We start from the raw sequence: 16,315 nt of genomic DNA on the forward strand, positions 1-16,315 counted from the left end.
AGTAAATAGGGTGGCATGAGGAAGTGGCTAAAATCAGAGCCATCAACCAACACAACACAACAATATATATTATGGGAGAGTTATTTTCCTTCAAAGTCCAAAAAGGTTTCTTTTATAGATATGGACCAAGTGGATTGAGTACATTAAACCAGGTCAGACTTCAGCTGATTTGATCGAGTGAAATTATGAAGTGATTATATTATCTATTTACCCCATTTAACATCTCACTCTTTATTCTTTCCTTTACCTCTCTTCTAAGGAGCTAATAAAAGAAAATCTGTGGAAGAACCAGGTTTGTAGTAAGTATACACAATACTAACTGGAGCTACCTGCACTAATACTGCTAATATGTGATCTTATGTATATGAAATTATTGTTTTTCAAATATAAAAATACAATTTAAAAACGTTTTTTATTCCTTAAATTGTGTTTTGACTCAGCCACACAATAAAACATTCATGTTTTTATACAATATATACTATACAATGACTATGGTACATATAAATGCTGCAGCTTATTCACACTCATCCTCTAAAAAAGGAGTCCCCCTGAATACACAGTGTCCTTATTAAGAAGCTATGTCAATAAAAAGGATTAATATCAGTTGGTATATTGGATAACAAAATGAATTAAGATTAAGATGAAACAGTACAGGCAACATCTTGGGAGTGAACAAGAAGCACACACATATCTAAAAATCATAAAAAATGTTTATTCACAAGGCACTTCAGTAACAATGATATAAACAGTTATCTTGATTCAGTGTAGCAGCAAAAATAACCAAGCGGTAAAGCCTGATATATCAACATAAGGGATCAGTTTGTTTGATATCATCGCATATTTAAAAACATGCTGCTTACAAAGAACTAATCTTTGATTTGGACAAAAAGGCAGAGCGAGTTCAGTGCATCAGAGAAGCCACTGGACTGTAAAGACCTTTGACATTGGCAAAGCCAGGCTGGTCATTGTCAAAACCTGTGGAAAGAGACAGCAGACATGATGAGTAAAATAGACAAACACGCAGACACTTCTGGCAGAATGACATCATTATCTTACTGAGAAAGACAAACACCAAAGGAAGTAGTGCTGAGTCACAAAGAACTCACCTTGGTGTCACTGCGGTACGTGAAATCCCTGACTTTGTCCCCATTGGCTAATACATACAGGGGTGGAGAGGGCACCCCGAACACTTGCAGCCCTCCCAGCACCAGACCATCCAGGGCCCCATTTAGCCTGAGAGGATCACTCACCACCTGAGACTGAAGAGGACATTTAGAGACCATTCAGATTTCTCATCTGTCTAAATGTACCACAACAACAGACCAGTAAGCATTTAAACATAACTGTATCACTCAGTAAAGCGACTTTTGAATAAAGTAGTAGTGCAGTAACATGCAAAACAATGCCATATCAGCTTTCCCAATGCAAATATCACTCGTCACTTCCCTACCTGTCCAGCAATAAAGATAATGTAACAATGATTTCCCATTTCGAAGGTGTCAAGACTGTCCCCGTCATCCCAGAACAAGTCGCCCCAGGCCCAGCCGCCAGCTGACAGTGCCACCGTCAGGAAGAAAGGGTTTCTGCGTGAAGCTGTGGTTGTCAAAGCAGGCTCCTTTACAAGAAAAGGCAGATTAAAGAAACAGTTGATCGTCTAAGGTTAGCTTCCATAATGAACCATTATTATTTATCACAAATTTAATTCTTCTTTCTATCCTATTTTACACTCTTTTTAATTGGATAAATTGTAGATGCTTACAGAAATACATTTCCCTATGATTGTACCTGTGATTGATTATACTGATTACACTACTTGTTTATATTACATCAGCCTCAAAGCTAAACAGAAGTAGAAATTGGACTTCTAAGTACTTGTTTCACCCGTTTTAATTATGTATTGTGGATTTTTCTCATGCTCAAATGTTGAATTAATAATTTATCAACCACATTTTGTCTCCTACTGGCCAAAAATGATACAGTACATGCTAAGTTCAGCTAAATTAGCTGCATATTTGCAGTTTATCCAGAGCAGACCCACCTGTTGTGGGATAATGTGTCCCTCCCTCACATGGACGTTGATGGTGTCCAGAGGAGCTGGCAGAAGGAGGTACTGACCTTTACTGTAGAAAGGCTGACCCTAGGGAGGAACACACAGATGACCAGATGAACACTTCAGTCATGTGTTACCACAGAAGCCCTCAAATATGGTGGCCTTGAATTGTGGATTAAGGCTCATATGTGCCAGTGGCATTGTGAGACTGTGGTATACGGTTGGGTGACTCACATTGTGCAGGCTGTACCAAGTGCCAGGGGGCAGGTATGCAGCCAGCTCTACTGCTCCTTGCTCTAAGACTGGGCTAATGAGAAGTGAACTCCCCCACAGGAACTGTCGGTCTATGGTCTGACTGTTAGAATCAGCGGGAAACCTGAGAGGGATGGACAGACAAGGAGCAGAAAAAGAGAGAATGTTAACATAAGGTGAAGCATGTGGTCTTAGTCATTACATTACATTGGACAATAGAGGACAGAGAGGAGTGGACACATACTCCATGAAAAGAGGCCTGGCCACAGTGTCAGCAGAGGTGTGTGCATGATGGAAGAGCGTGTAGAGGAATGGGAGAAGGGAGTAACGAAGGTTCAATGCACTCCGCATGGCTGCCTGGGCCTTCTTTCCAAATATATAGGGCTCCTGAGGCTGTGTAACACATACAAAAACACACAGACAATGAGAAGATATAGAGTTACTCCCATTCATAATACATGAAACGGATGGACTGCTCTAGACAAAGTGGAAAAAACATACAGGGCAGACCCCTAAGTCTTAAAAAAGAAAAGAAAACAGTGTCTCTGCCTTACAGCGTTCGGCTTATCGTTGTGGTTTCTCATAAATGGATAGAAGGCCCCGAGCTGCATCCATCGGACGCACAACTCCTCTGTTGTGTTGCCTTCAAAGCCACAGATGTCTGCCCCAACAAGGGGGACGCCAAACAGGCTGAACTGCAGCACCGCTGGTGGGGGGGAAGTGCAAAAGGTCAATTTATATTGCAAAACTGAAAAAACACTGAAGAATGACAATGACAATGTTTCAACATAATAACAGCACAGTATCATGACCTTTGAGAAACTGCATCTCCTCACCAGGGATGGAGTATCGAAGCTGCTCCCAGTCACTCCTGACATCTCCTGTCCAGACACCAGAGAAGCGTCCAATGCTAGGGTAGGAGGAGCGAGACAGGACGAACGGCCTCTTCCCTCGTATCTTCATAAGAGCACTGAGAACAGTGGCCAACCCAGGGGTGAATTCAGTATACAATACAAATAACAAAATCCAAAGAACAAGTTAAAGGGCTAGTTGAGTGGACAGGATTGGCCAAAAAACATATTTTAGCCACGTAAAAAAGGCCTGTCTAAAATATCCATATCCCTTTAAGTGTACGCTATAGTGAATAAATTCTCACTTCCTTACCTTGCTGTCAGATACGTAAATTCTCAGGTTGAGACAATGTAGCACCACAGGAAAGGGCTGTCTGATGGTTTTCTACAGCAGCGCTTTGCTCTACTTCCATGCCGGGACTTCTGTCTGCTTCTCCAAACTGGGAGCGCACTGACTGCTATCTATGGTGATTAACACGCTGACTATGTATGAATCAGCCCTTTAATTGCTATATACTGTAGCATCACAGTAGACTCAATTCAAAACTGAAATTGGCATGTTCTCAAAGGAAGACATTTTAAAATACCTACACTGGCAAGCATGCAAGAGCAATTTTAATTTCCATGAGCTCTAACCGCTACTTAATACCACTACTCACACAATGTTTTGTCCATATTAGGCTATAAGATTTTAAGCTTGAGCTACAGATGGGTATATGCTGTCCAGTGCACAAGGGGTCACTGAATGGTTTGATGATTATGACAATGATGTGAATCTAAGTTATGTCCTTGGCAGTCACTAGATCTGAACTCAACTGAACACCTATTTTGGACCAATGTGTTATATAGCACTCATGAGAGAATATCTCTATGTTTTCAGTAGAGTTCAGGGACTTGTAGAATCAATGCCAAGGCAGATTGAAGCTATTCTGGCAGCTCGTGGTGGCATAACACCTGTCTGTATATGACTAGGTGGTAAAAGTGTTTGTCTTATTAATTAGATTTTTCTACTTACAGTGAAATCACCCAGCTCCCGCAAATCTAGCTCTGCAAACTACATCTAAATCACTGCATGGTCTGACCTGTGTGTGGCATAGGCCTCTGTCAGTCCATACAGGTTGTGCAGGTTGTAGTGAGTGGACAGCTTCTGCTGAGCCGACATACAAAGGGTTTTTGAGTTCAACTGGCCTCCGACGACGCCTGTTTGTATGACAGCCAGAGAGACACAGGCGACACCTTAATTCCACATAATGTAGCAAGCAAGTACGTTATGTATCTGCAGTCATTTACATGGTATCTTTAACAATATCCATATATGCCTATTTACATGCTACTAGGATGCGACACTGATCCACTTACTGGGCGTGTAGGGAGGGTTCTCAAGATCACTGTCAGGACAGCCGTCCACTGAGCCCTGCACAAAACTGGAGGGCTCGTTCATATCCTGGGTGGAGCATGGGAGAGAAACGCGTTATTCTTTTTGTGTTTCTTAAGTGCAAATAAAATAAACCACAAATACATGCATATGATAACCTGACATACCTGATGTCTTAATGATAAGATTACTGATTATAACCTTTGCTTTGTCTGTGTGTGAATACTCACAATCCACAGACCATCCACAGGAACTTTAGAATGAAAATCTCTGATGCAGTCCTCCCACCAGCGTCTGGTCTCTGGATTGGTGAAGTCAGGGAAGGCTGTTGGGCCCGGCCAAACCTAGATTCATAATATGGGAATGTGTCTTGACTACACACCTCACACAACAGGAAGGAAATGCATACACACACAGCAAAAAAGAAGAAGTCTAACCTTTCCTATCAGGATGTGTCCTGTAGCATTTTTAATGAAGACGTCTCGTTTCAGCCCATCATCAAAGGGCGGGTAAGTTCCAGGAGGGCTGGTGCTACTGATCCCTGGATCCTTCAGCAGAAACCAGGAGAAAAAAAAGTTTTGCTGCCATCTACTGGTAAAACATTGTTAATAATTACATATGCTCATTGAGAGAATTTCACAACGCCATAACCATTTCAAACTCATGTTAGTTAAAGGTGTCAGACCTGGATGAGGATGTACTTCATGCCTTTCTTGTGGAACTCCTCCACCATCTCTGGGAGGTCCCCGAATCGCCAGGGGTCAAAGGTGAACACCCTGCGCTGTTTTGCATAGTCCAGATCATTCCATTGCACATCCTGGTGATGAAAACAAAGTGATTTAATGAGAAGTCTAATTGGACCTCAGCATGTTGTCTAGTGCTGACGATAAATAGAAGTGATACGTAAAGATTTTTTGACATTTTATGCCGGGCCATGTGTCCTGTGAGCTTCCATTTTTATAAAACGTCATTTACCATAGGAAACTTTGCATTGTGCATGCGTTGCGCCACCTGCCGGGTTGTATTAGTTGTTGTGTAACCCCAGCGACACAGATGAAAGCCCAGTGACCAATAGGGAGGCATCATTGGATAGCCTAATGTTATATAAATCACAACAAGGAAACATACATACAGTGACATGCTTTTACAGGTTTTCTACTCAAAAACTACACATTTCTTTTCTTCTTATGCAGATACACCTGTTGCCCTAGCTATCTAAGAAGTGTGACTAAATGTTAACAGTAAAAAAAAGAAAGACATACCAATGACCTGAAGGTATTGTCGTATAACACTTTGAGGGTCAGGGCCCAAGAAAACATACAGATCCAGGATTCCTCCGAGAGCCACCCAGGTGAGAGCGGGGGTCGGCTGCAACATCACCTCTACAGGAACATTTAGAAAGACATGAAGCAATAATAAGTATTCTCATTTGCTAGAAAAATGTATTCTATATGGAAATAAGGATAAAACATGTCAGTGGGATTCTTTGTGTGTCTTATATGAATAAAAATCTCAGTACCGATTGCATTGCTGTTCAGAAGGAAAACTCCATGGGCCAAGCCATCCTCCTCCTGTACTATGTAGAACGGGTGGGAGCCATAGAGGTTAGCATCAGCCTGTAGAGAAAGTTTTTTTTTAAATGTTGTTTCAGATTTTTCTTGACCCTTCAGATTTTCCTGAGCCCCTTTGGAGCCACTTTAATAGACTCACATGAGGCGCCACGTCTCCGTTCCAGAGAGTCAGAGAAGTCCAGTTAAGGTCCAGGAGGAGGGATGTGTAATGCTCCCCAAGGCCAGACACAAGGGAAGAGGCCAGTGCGGTGGACAGCTGTAGGTACTGGTCAGAAAACAGCAGAGGAGCGACTGTGGTATTCATACTGGACAGGAGGGGAGGCAGAGAACAAACAAAGATACATGACATGATGGTCGTGATTGAGGAAATCATCGCATCAGGAACTAAGATTTAAAAAACGTACAATGGATGGTCCAACACACTGATGAAAGTGCAGGGGACAGGTCAAATTTCTAAGCACAGAACTAAAAATGAAAAGAAAACTTTCTATTAACTATATTAAGTGAATTGTATGAAGGAGTGATCACACTGCAAGTAGAAAATGGGACTATACCAGCAGGACTAGCCACATGCTGACTGACAGACCTACAGACCTTACTATAATACATCATATATAGATTAAAACTGAACAGAACCACTCACATCGTCCTTCCATTAGATTTTCGCCGTACTATGAAGCCAAATGGGTCAGACTGAAATTCAGTGGTATAGAGGGCTTCTTGGCTATCATCTTTGCTCTCAGGAACACCAACTGGGAGCTCAACTTCATATCGCGGAGACGATAAATCCTTTAACTTGAGAGGAAACAAGTGTCAGTACATCCTACTGAACAGTGAGTACAGAATAGTAGAGGGTCTAATCTCTTGATCTCATACATATGAATGAAATGAATCCAGCCCATGTGGGTTTACAAAGTACGTACATTTTCAAACATTTACATTTACAGCTCCCACAATTAGACCTTCAGACTGTCACTATCTACAACATAATTACATAAGACATTTACTACATAATGCCAGAGAAATCAGAGTAATTACTAATTATGTTGCCTTCTTTTACAAGTTTTTTTTAGACAAAGTTAGTAACGGTAAATAGCTCAAAAGTAAGCCACCAATATTTCAGGGATTTATTGAGCCATTTATTTGTAAATTCATCATCATTAAATCATCATAGTACACCCAAAAGACTATGGAAAGACAACCTGAATATTTTAAACCAGCCAGGGGCCTCAAGCATTGCCTGCTGCATTTCCTTTATGTCTTTTTAAATGTTTGCACATGACAAATCAGAGTGGTGGGCACTCACAGTGAGGTGTAAGCAGCCTGCAGTCTCTTCTATGACTTCTAGCTGTAGACTGGAGACATCTTTGGGGAGATAGGAAGGGGTGGCACAAGTCAGGGTGGCAGCCTGGCCTCGTGTAGAGGGAGTGAGGGGACCCATTTCGTAGCCAGGGTACAAACTGGGGTAGAAGCACCAAGGTGGTCCTGTGGAGTTAGGCAGGGGGGCGTAGCAGCATCCCCTCTCTTCACACTCCTCCTGGCTGAGAAGCCTGTCCCTGGCACAGTCAAACCGACTCTCTGGTGCCATGGTACATTTAATATCTGTGGAGACATCAGTCCTGTCTGTGCGCGTCTCCTCTGAACTGCTCTGTGGTTCTGCTTCATTTACAAACCTTTCATGTGCTTTGCTTTTATTTGGCTTAGCACAGACTGATCTGACCAGTCTGCTGTCATGGTTAGACACGTGGTTTATATACAAACATGTCAACAAAGCAAAGGCGAGGAGGAGCACAGCTGCAGGAGAGCTGGACAGCAGACCCATAGCTCAAATCACAGCTCAGGATAACGTAAATATTCAGAAGTAGAGTAAGTTGTAGCTATTAAAGAAAGCCATTGTTGACATTGAATCATTCACACTCACAGTTTGCTCAGTTAGCATTAACGCATTAGCACCTCCGTGTCGTTATGCAGCATTTCCCTCCAAACATACACTGTGCACTGCAGTGTCAGAAAACCATTTATATACAGCCAGGCAGCGGAACAAGCATAGACCGAGTAAAATATATAAAATGCATCCAAGACGAAAGTGCAAACTGAGGCTAACATTAAACTAGGGCAAGCATACTAGGACAAAAGTGCTTAAAACTAAAACCGCTGCTGCAGCTACCCCTCCTCTTCCAGTGTGTGTGTGTGTGTGTGTGTGTGTGAATGAACCAAATAAATAAAGAAAATGTATTTAAATCTAGATCCAGTTCACTTATTGTAATATGTCTTTCATCAATTAAATATTTAGCCTATATATAAAAAAAACAATTATATAATACTATATATAATAATATATATATATATATATATATATCATATATATATATATATAGATTTGAAAATCATATTCACTTATGTTGTAGAAATATTATATGCCATCGCATATATCCTGCCTGTAGTCACTTACTCTTTTTAAAACAGCACATGTGCACGTCACTTTACTCCTGTCAACATTTTAAATACTGTACTATACCCTATTTATATAGTACATCATATCTATTTATACAGTGACACTTCTCAATAGTTATATATACCTATAAAACACATGTACATATATTTTTCTATTTTAGCACATTTTTTATTTCTATTTTTATTTTTTTAACCTAAAATGCTATAGTATTGTATTTTACTCTTTAGCTTATTATTATTCTTTATGTGTAGTGCTGTTACACTGTTTAGTGCTCTTAATGCTGAGCTGATCCGGTTCCTCTTGTCCAACACATTTCTTTGTATTGTTGACCCTGTGTTAACCTGAAACTATTTGATAAGTCAAACACTTAGTGAAGACCTGTAAATCTGGTGACCTCACACTACATTAACTGAGGTACACACACTGACAAAAATTCCTTGATCAACCAGTTATTATTTTCCATTATCTGTAACCACTTATCCTCATTACGGTCTGGTGGAGTTTATCCCAGCTGACAATGGGCGAGAGGCGGGGTACACCCTGGACAAGTCGCAGCAGGGGCACACAGAGACAAACAATCATCCACACTCTTATTTACACCTACGGGCAATTTAGAGTCACCAATTAACCTGTTAAGTGCATGTCTTTGGACTGTAGGAGGAAGCTGGAGAGAACCCACACAGCAACCACACAACATGCAAACTCTACAGAAAGGCCCCAGTTGAGGTTCAAATGTGGAACCATCTTTATTATTATTATTTATTATTATAAATATATATATATATTTTTTTTGTCGTTGTTATGTTTTTTACTACAGTACAGTACAAAAGCTTGATGTGAGTATCAATTGTGTATATGTGTATATAAGTATAATCCAAATCTGCCATATAAAGGCTGGTACTGTAAATTCATATTTTTGTCTTCTGAAAATATTATTTCTAGAGCAATATAGTTCGTTCAGAATCACAACATGAAACTAATTGGGTAAAAACAGTTTTTTAATTGATTTCATGTGTTACATATATTTAAGAACACTCATGTTTACAGAGTCAATATTCTCTTTCATGTTGTTTTCGCATGTTGTTTTATGTAATCATCAGAAACAAATCACATTCAATATAAGTATATGAGAAATATATATATTTATATTTAAAGTATAGCAAAGCTGCATATCATCCCCTCTCACTCTCTCCCCTGCATTTCTTGTCCATCTCTACAGCTGTCACTGTTCAATAAAGCAGAAAATGTAAAAAACAAACAAACAATAAAAGTACATGTATGCACAGTAGGCATCCTTTGTTGCCTGTCAGACTGTTGATTTTTATAGTTTGTGTTAAATATATTCAATATTTATACAACCATGATATTGTTTACTTTTTCTTTCTGTTACATATCAATATGTGTATACATTCTGTGTATACATTTTCCAACTGTACAGATGTTGCTGTTTAGCTCTTAATACATTTATTGTTAAAACGCAGATATATTTCCTGTGGATTACACTTAATTACATTGCTTTCTACATGGTATCCTTGAAAATAGAATGAGTATACAAAAATATGAACTGTGAAAATGTCTGTGAACAATGTGAAAACATCAGGATAAAGGACTAAACACAGACATAAAGTTCCTGTTTGAGAAGCACTGAGCTTTTGGGTAACAAATTCAGTTTTGTACCTTGTCACACCTTGTCATCGTCCATGTTCATAATTTTTTTTTGACAGGCTGTATTTTTAAGTGCACTTACATATACAATATAAAAAAGAAAAATGCAAAATGTAAATATCAAACTATCTTACATCTTATGAAACAAAACTTATACCATGAGCTTTAACATTTTTAGTTTCATCTTTCAAACTGTTAAAAGAATCCTTGTGTTGTGATTTGGTCTTTTTCTAATCAGTTCTTGCTTTTAGTGATGAGGTGGATACCAGGCCCCTGCTTAAGCAAGCTGTTCAAAGACAAACTATTTTTTCACAACGATGTTGCAGGCAACAGGGCCTCTGAACTAATTGGGTAAAAACAGTTTTTATAATTGATTTCATGTGTTACATATATTTAAGAACACTCATGTTTACAGAGTCAAAGATTTCTTTCATGTTATTTCGCATGTTGCATGTATGTAATCATCAAAAACTAATCACATTCAATATAAGGATATGAGAAATATATATATTTTTAAAGTATAGCAGTGCTGCATATCATCCCCTCCCGCTCTCTCCCCTGCATTTCTTGTCCATCTCTACAGCTGTCACTGTTCAATAAAGCAGAAAATGTAAAAAAACAAAAAAAAAAACAACAAACAATAAAAGTACAGGTATGCACAGTAGTCTGACAGGCATCCTTTGTAGTTTCATATTTAAGACAAGTGGGTTTTTATAGTTTGTGTAAAATATATTCAGTATTTATACAACCATGAAATTATTTACTGTGGCTTTCTGTTACATATCAATATGTGTATACATTCTTCTCCAACTGTACAGATGTTGCTGTTTAGCTCTTAATACATTTTTTGTTAAAACGCAGATATATTTCCTGTGGATTACATTTAATTACATTGCTTTCTACTTGGTATCCTTGAAAATAGAATGAGTATACAAAAATATGAACTGTGAAAATGTCTGTGAACAATGTGAAAACATCAGGATGAAGGACTGAACACAGACATGAAGTTCCTGTTGAGAAGCACTGAGCTTTTGGGTAACAAATTCAGTTTTGTACCTTGTCACACGTCATCGTCTATGTTCATAATTTTTTTTGACAGGCTGTATTTTTAAGTGCACTTACATATACAATATAAGAAAGAAAAATGCAAAATGTAAATATCAAACTATCTTATATCTTATAAAACAAAACTTATACCATGAGCTTCAACATTTTTTGTTTCATCTTTCAAACTGTTAAAAGAATCCTTGTGTTGTGATTTGATCTTTTTCTAATCAGTTCTTGCTTTTGGTGATGAGGTGGATACTAGGCCCCTGCTTAAGCAAGCTGTTCAAAGACAAACTATTTTTTCACAACGATGTTGCAGGCAACAGGGCCTCTGAATGTAAACCCCAGGTAAAATGTGATGTTTTCATTACCATGAGGCACTGAAGGAACATGAAGAGGAAACACATTGAACTTCTTTTTCTGAGGGCCTTCAAGGTAGACCACCCCATCTTCAGTCCATCCAGAAACACATTTCAGCATCTTTGCAATCTCAGGCTTTTTCCATGCCTCACCCCTAAACCACTTCATGCGTTTCTCAGAGACTGAGAACCCCTCTGTGACACTTTCAAACTTCTTCTTGTGGACAAATTTATCCAATCCATTTCCAATGCCCAGAAAAAAATGGGTGTAAATCCGTCTTTTCCGCTGAGGAATGTCCTTCTTCTTGCTCCAGTAGCCTTTTTCCAGGTGTACAATGGCAGATTGCACAATTTCATATTTTGTTTCCTTATCACGGTCTGTGTCATGATCCTCTGGCCAGAACAGCAAGGTAAGCAAGAACAGGGCACTTGGTAAACATTTCCTTTTATCAGATGGGAACTGACGACAAAGTGCCTGGAGATCTTTCAGTGGTGCTACTTTCTGAGTCTGTGGTGACAGAGAGTTTAGGGAAATGTGGGCCACTATGTAATTGACAATATCCCTTTGACCAAATTTGGCCTTTATTGGATTGCTGGGGTAGAGAGAAAGTATACTCTGCAGAAGATGTACTGCATTCCTCTGGTCAGTTAGCTTGGAGAGAATGGATGTTATGTTACCCCCACCAAGCTGATAGATGATCATGCGTTTTTGGAAAGGAGTTAGATCAGCTGGGATGGGTTGCCCTTTTTGCAGAAGTGCAGTACAGTAAGATTCACTGTAGTACTTCCCATACTCAGAAGATTTTTTTGCCAGCCATTTCAGGGGATGGCTTAACTTCTCCTCAAAGCTTTCAGGGGTTTCTTCTTCACCTGCATCAATGTCTGTCTGGAAGTAACTTAGGTCTTCTGAAATCCATTCCAAGGCATCTTGCATTGTCTGGTTAAGTTGTTTCAAACGGCCATGAAATGGTTCCCAGGCAATTTTAACTTCCTCTGGAATGTAATCTGTTACCAGGTACTTCATGCACTCTGAATGGCCGTCAGCTTTGTTTGCAAATACATCCAATGAAGATATCAGTTTGAGCAGGCTGCATCCAACTTCAACTTCAGAGAAAAACCCTGAATTGTTCACATTTTCCATATCTGCATTAGCTGCTTTCTCACATTCTTGAAAACACTCCAGGGCTTTTAGTGCAGTCTCCACAGCATCTGCTGTATTCAAAGGCGTCTTTGGTACATTGCCAGTGTCAATCGCTTTGCATTTTGCCTGGAACCATTTTCTGTATACCTGTCCTTTTGTGTCAAGTATGTATGAGTTGTTGGGCAGTTGTTTGGCTGCTGTCTCTGCCCAGAGTTTTGCCTCTTCAAACTTTTCATAAGTATAATGAAGACGAGCAAGTTGTTGTGCCCAGAATGGATCTTTTTGGAAACGCGGGAACGCTTCTTTGAGTAACTCAATTGCTTTTTCTGGGCTTTTCTCATTTTCACACACATGCTCAATAAAAGGGGAGAAGAAACTATCACGTTCATCCCCTTTGCTTATTCTGGATCGCTTGATGAAAAGGGCCCTTAAAAATGAAAGATATTCATCCCTTCCAAATCTGTGCTCAAAAAGCACATCCTGGCAGAGCAGTTTCATTGCCAAACTGCTTTGGGTTTGTTGGTTCCCCAAAAGTTGTTGCAGAATTTTCTTTGCAACAAGTGGGTGAATGATTCTGATTGATTTAATGTGTGTTTTCTCATCTCTAAGGTGCAAGAAGACAAGTTTAGCCTGAGGGCTGAGTGATTCCTCAAACTTATGCTGGTGAAACCTTTCCAGTCCAATGGTTAAACCAAGCAATTTTTCACAATGGGACTGAGAGATGAAAGAGTTTTGGACATAAGTGTTCAGCAGTGCCACATAAAGAATGAGGCAAGTGACAACAGAATGATGGTCAATGCCTTCGAGCAAATGTTCCACAAATTGTTTAATGTAATCCTTAGCGAATCCTTCACTCATCAAAACAAATGTTAGGATAAACTCATACTCATATTGTTCTTCAAGCACCTCTCGTTTTCCAGAAAACTTTCTTTTTTCTTGAGCAGAGAGTTTGTGAGTGACGGGCACATTTTGCAATGGAGACTCCTTGCATTTTTTTTCTGGTTCATAGGATCGTCTGCAGCTCAACAAAATGAAACACGGAGTTCCATTCTGGATTCTTTTGATGTTAATGGCAACCTCTAGTTCGTTTCTGAGATCATCCAGATATTCTTTGTCGGAGTCTTCAATTAAGAGCAGCACAGGAAGACACCTCTGTGGATCTTTTTCTTCATATTCTCTTAGTTCAACTGCATGTTGTGCAACAACAGCAACAGAGTATGAAGGTTTCACAACTGCACACCTTAGGTCTTTCCTATTGTTCCACAGCACTTGTCTTGCTACAGTGCTTCCACCACTTCCTGGATGATGATAGATGTTTATACATTTCACTGGAGGTTCATCTGCATTCTTTTTCAAAGCATCATGGAGAAGATTGGAAACATCACGATAAGCATCTCTTTCAATTACCTCTCCAACATACTTGTTTTCTGCAAGCCAGAAATTCAACCACTTCACTCTCCCACCACGGTAGAACTCATGTTCAATGTTTTTTTTCTCCTCATTGATGAAATCTTCACTTGTTTCATCACAATGATTGACTGTCAGAATTTCCAGAGAATACATCTGTTCCTCTGCTTGTGTTTCAAGAAGACATGCCCCTTTCACAAAGACTGGCAAGTATTTGCTACATGTTTTGATGGGTTGTATCTGCTGGAGCGTTGCATTAATGTGACTCATTTTCATCCCAACAACACTAGAATTTTTCACAGTTTCTGTTCCACATGACCCCTCTGCAAAGCTTTGCCACTTTTGGAAGTTTTCTTGTGATTCACAGATGCAGATGATGTCTTCATGACCTTCCATGTCTGTAAAAAACTCATTAAAGGTGTGCAAGAGTGGCTTCTCAACTGGTGATGTGAGAAGAAAAATGACCTGGAAAGTCCCTTTTGGCAAGATTTGTTTACAGATCAAAGACACAGATTCCCGCAGGAAGGTCATTTTTGTCTTGATCCAAGTCATTTCATCACATGGAGTGTCACTTCCTTTGAAGTCAGTACGACCATTGCAGAAGATCCAGCTAGTTTGCTCGAACAAATGCAGCTGGCTTGTGAATTCTTTGATGGTTGCATCACCGGACATCCTATAGCTCTGCAGAGAATGCATGTTTGGAGCATGATGCTGAAGGTATTTACTACAAAGACCTGATATCTTTGAATCTGGGTCAAAATCAAACACACAGAATATGTTCATGTTAAACAGCCAGTCAATGTTGCAAAGGTCATCCAGTTTGAATTTGTTTGTGATGAGTATGAACCATTTCTCCTTTTCAATGAATTTCTTCCCACTTGTCATTAGCACTTTGAGTTTCCTTCCGAGGTCTTGGCCAGAGTCCTGACCACTGAAAAGCTGACTTTTATCTGCTTCTTCTCTTTGAGCATCCCGATCTCTGACTCGCTGGTAAAAGTCACTTAGGGCATTGTCAGTCACTGGCTCTGTTTTTGAACCCACTCTGCGTAGAATTGCTTCTTTCTCAAATTCTACTTTGTTAGTTGACTCCTTGAAGTTTGGCAGACGGACTGCATACACCTTGCTCTTTACAATGCTTATTGAAGGGACAATGTCAACCTCTACTACATACCTCTTTTCTGTACTTTCTTGATCCATAACCTCAATGAACCTTGGAGGCCGCACACACAGGCGTACATGGTCACTGTCAGAGGAGAAACTCCTTTCAATGTAGTCCAAAGCATCTACATAAATGTCTTTGTCTTTAACAGGGACACCAATTATCTCACCATGCACGTGTCTTGCATCCTCCTTGCTGTCCATCACACCGAAGTGTATTGTACCATTTGTTCTCACATTCATACATCCAGTTGCAAATTTAAGAACTTCTTTGGCAAACTTAGCTTGGAGTCTTGTGCGCTCCAAAGCAGCAGCTACAGCAAAAGACTTAAATTCATGGCATGGAGATATCAGATCAAAAGCACCTGATTCAGGCTGCAGGACTCTGTGCTTTACATATATGAAATCAATAGCTTCTTGATCAAATGGTCGTGGTCTGCAGTCTTGCTTTGACGTCAACACACATTGTTCCTGAGTAGTTTGTCTTTCCTTCAAAACATCTTGATCTCTGTCAGTAGTCTGTGTGGGGGGACCTTCACTTGTGGTTGCAAGATGTTGAACTGACTTCTGATTCTTGTTTTTTTGCTCCACCTCAGTTTTTTTCTTCACTTGAGACTTTTGTTTTGAGTTAATGAGCTCATCTCTTTTCTGAAGAATCAAATGAGCAGGCCCTGATTTCATGCAAATCTTTGTTTTCAAATAGTTCTCATCCAGTGCAAGAAGGATTTGGCCATCTACTTCTTCCTCATAGAGTTTCTCTATGTACTGCTCCTTCACTCCAATAGATCTTAGCCATGTGCTTACTTGAGATTCAGTCCAACTTTTGGGTGACTGGTCATGTTTGTCAGCTGTATAGTGACAGAAGACAGGAAAAAGCAATAGGTTTAATTATAAATCATGTAGTAAGTAATTAATAGTAGTAATCACAAAGTATTATAGTCCTCATTTATCCTTAAGGTATATTTGTGATTAGTGAAGGACATA

The 16,315-nt window shown here is 39.6% G+C and overlaps 2 protein-coding genes across 3 annotated transcripts; both read right to left on the bottom strand.

Moving 5' to 3' along the window:
- Positions 1 to 692: 692 nt before the first annotated feature.
- gaa (alpha glucosidase) lies at positions 693 to 8,281 on the bottom strand. 2 transcript variants are annotated; one of them, XM_019277252.2, is made up of 20 exons: positions 8,021 to 8,279; positions 7,406 to 7,701; positions 6,743 to 6,894; positions 6,239 to 6,404; positions 6,048 to 6,144; positions 5,791 to 5,910; positions 5,504 to 5,622; positions 5,214 to 5,345; positions 4,966 to 5,076; positions 4,759 to 4,872; positions 4,513 to 4,597; positions 4,236 to 4,353; positions 3,139 to 3,272; positions 2,857 to 3,008; positions 2,547 to 2,695; positions 2,285 to 2,426; positions 2,039 to 2,137; positions 1,451 to 1,615; positions 1,107 to 1,259; positions 693 to 975 (listed from the first exon to the last, which is right to left on the bottom strand). In XM_019277252.2, the coding sequence occupies exons 2-20, from the start codon at positions 7,685 to 7,687 to the stop codon at positions 910 to 912; spliced, it is 2,556 nt and encodes an 851-aa protein (XP_019132797.2). In that variant the 5' UTR covers positions 7,688 to 7,701; positions 8,021 to 8,279; the 3' UTR covers positions 693 to 909. The 2 variants fall into 2 exon arrangements, with proteins under 2 accessions (XP_019132797.2, XP_019132795.2); XM_019277250.2 differs by having other exon boundaries at positions 7,406 to 8,281.
- A 1,253-nt stretch (positions 8,282 to 9,534) lies between these two features.
- samd9l (sterile alpha motif domain containing 9 like) lies at positions 9,535 to 16,039 on the bottom strand. The gene is made up of 2 exons (XM_027285641.1): positions 11,596 to 16,039; positions 9,535 to 10,555 (listed from the first exon to the last, which is right to left on the bottom strand). The coding sequence occupies exons 1-2, from the start codon at positions 16,010 to 16,012 to the stop codon at positions 10,521 to 10,523; spliced, it is 4,452 nt and encodes a 1,483-aa protein (XP_027141442.1). The 5' UTR covers positions 16,013 to 16,039; the 3' UTR covers positions 9,535 to 10,520.
- Between the last annotated feature and the right edge of the window lie 276 nt (positions 16,040 to 16,315).

Source organism: Larimichthys crocea, chromosome XII, assembly GCF_000972845.2.
Source record: "Larimichthys crocea isolate SSNF chromosome XII, L_crocea_2.0, whole genome shotgun sequence".
NCBI classification, from domain to species: Eukaryota; Metazoa; Chordata; class Actinopteri; family Sciaenidae; genus Larimichthys; species Larimichthys crocea.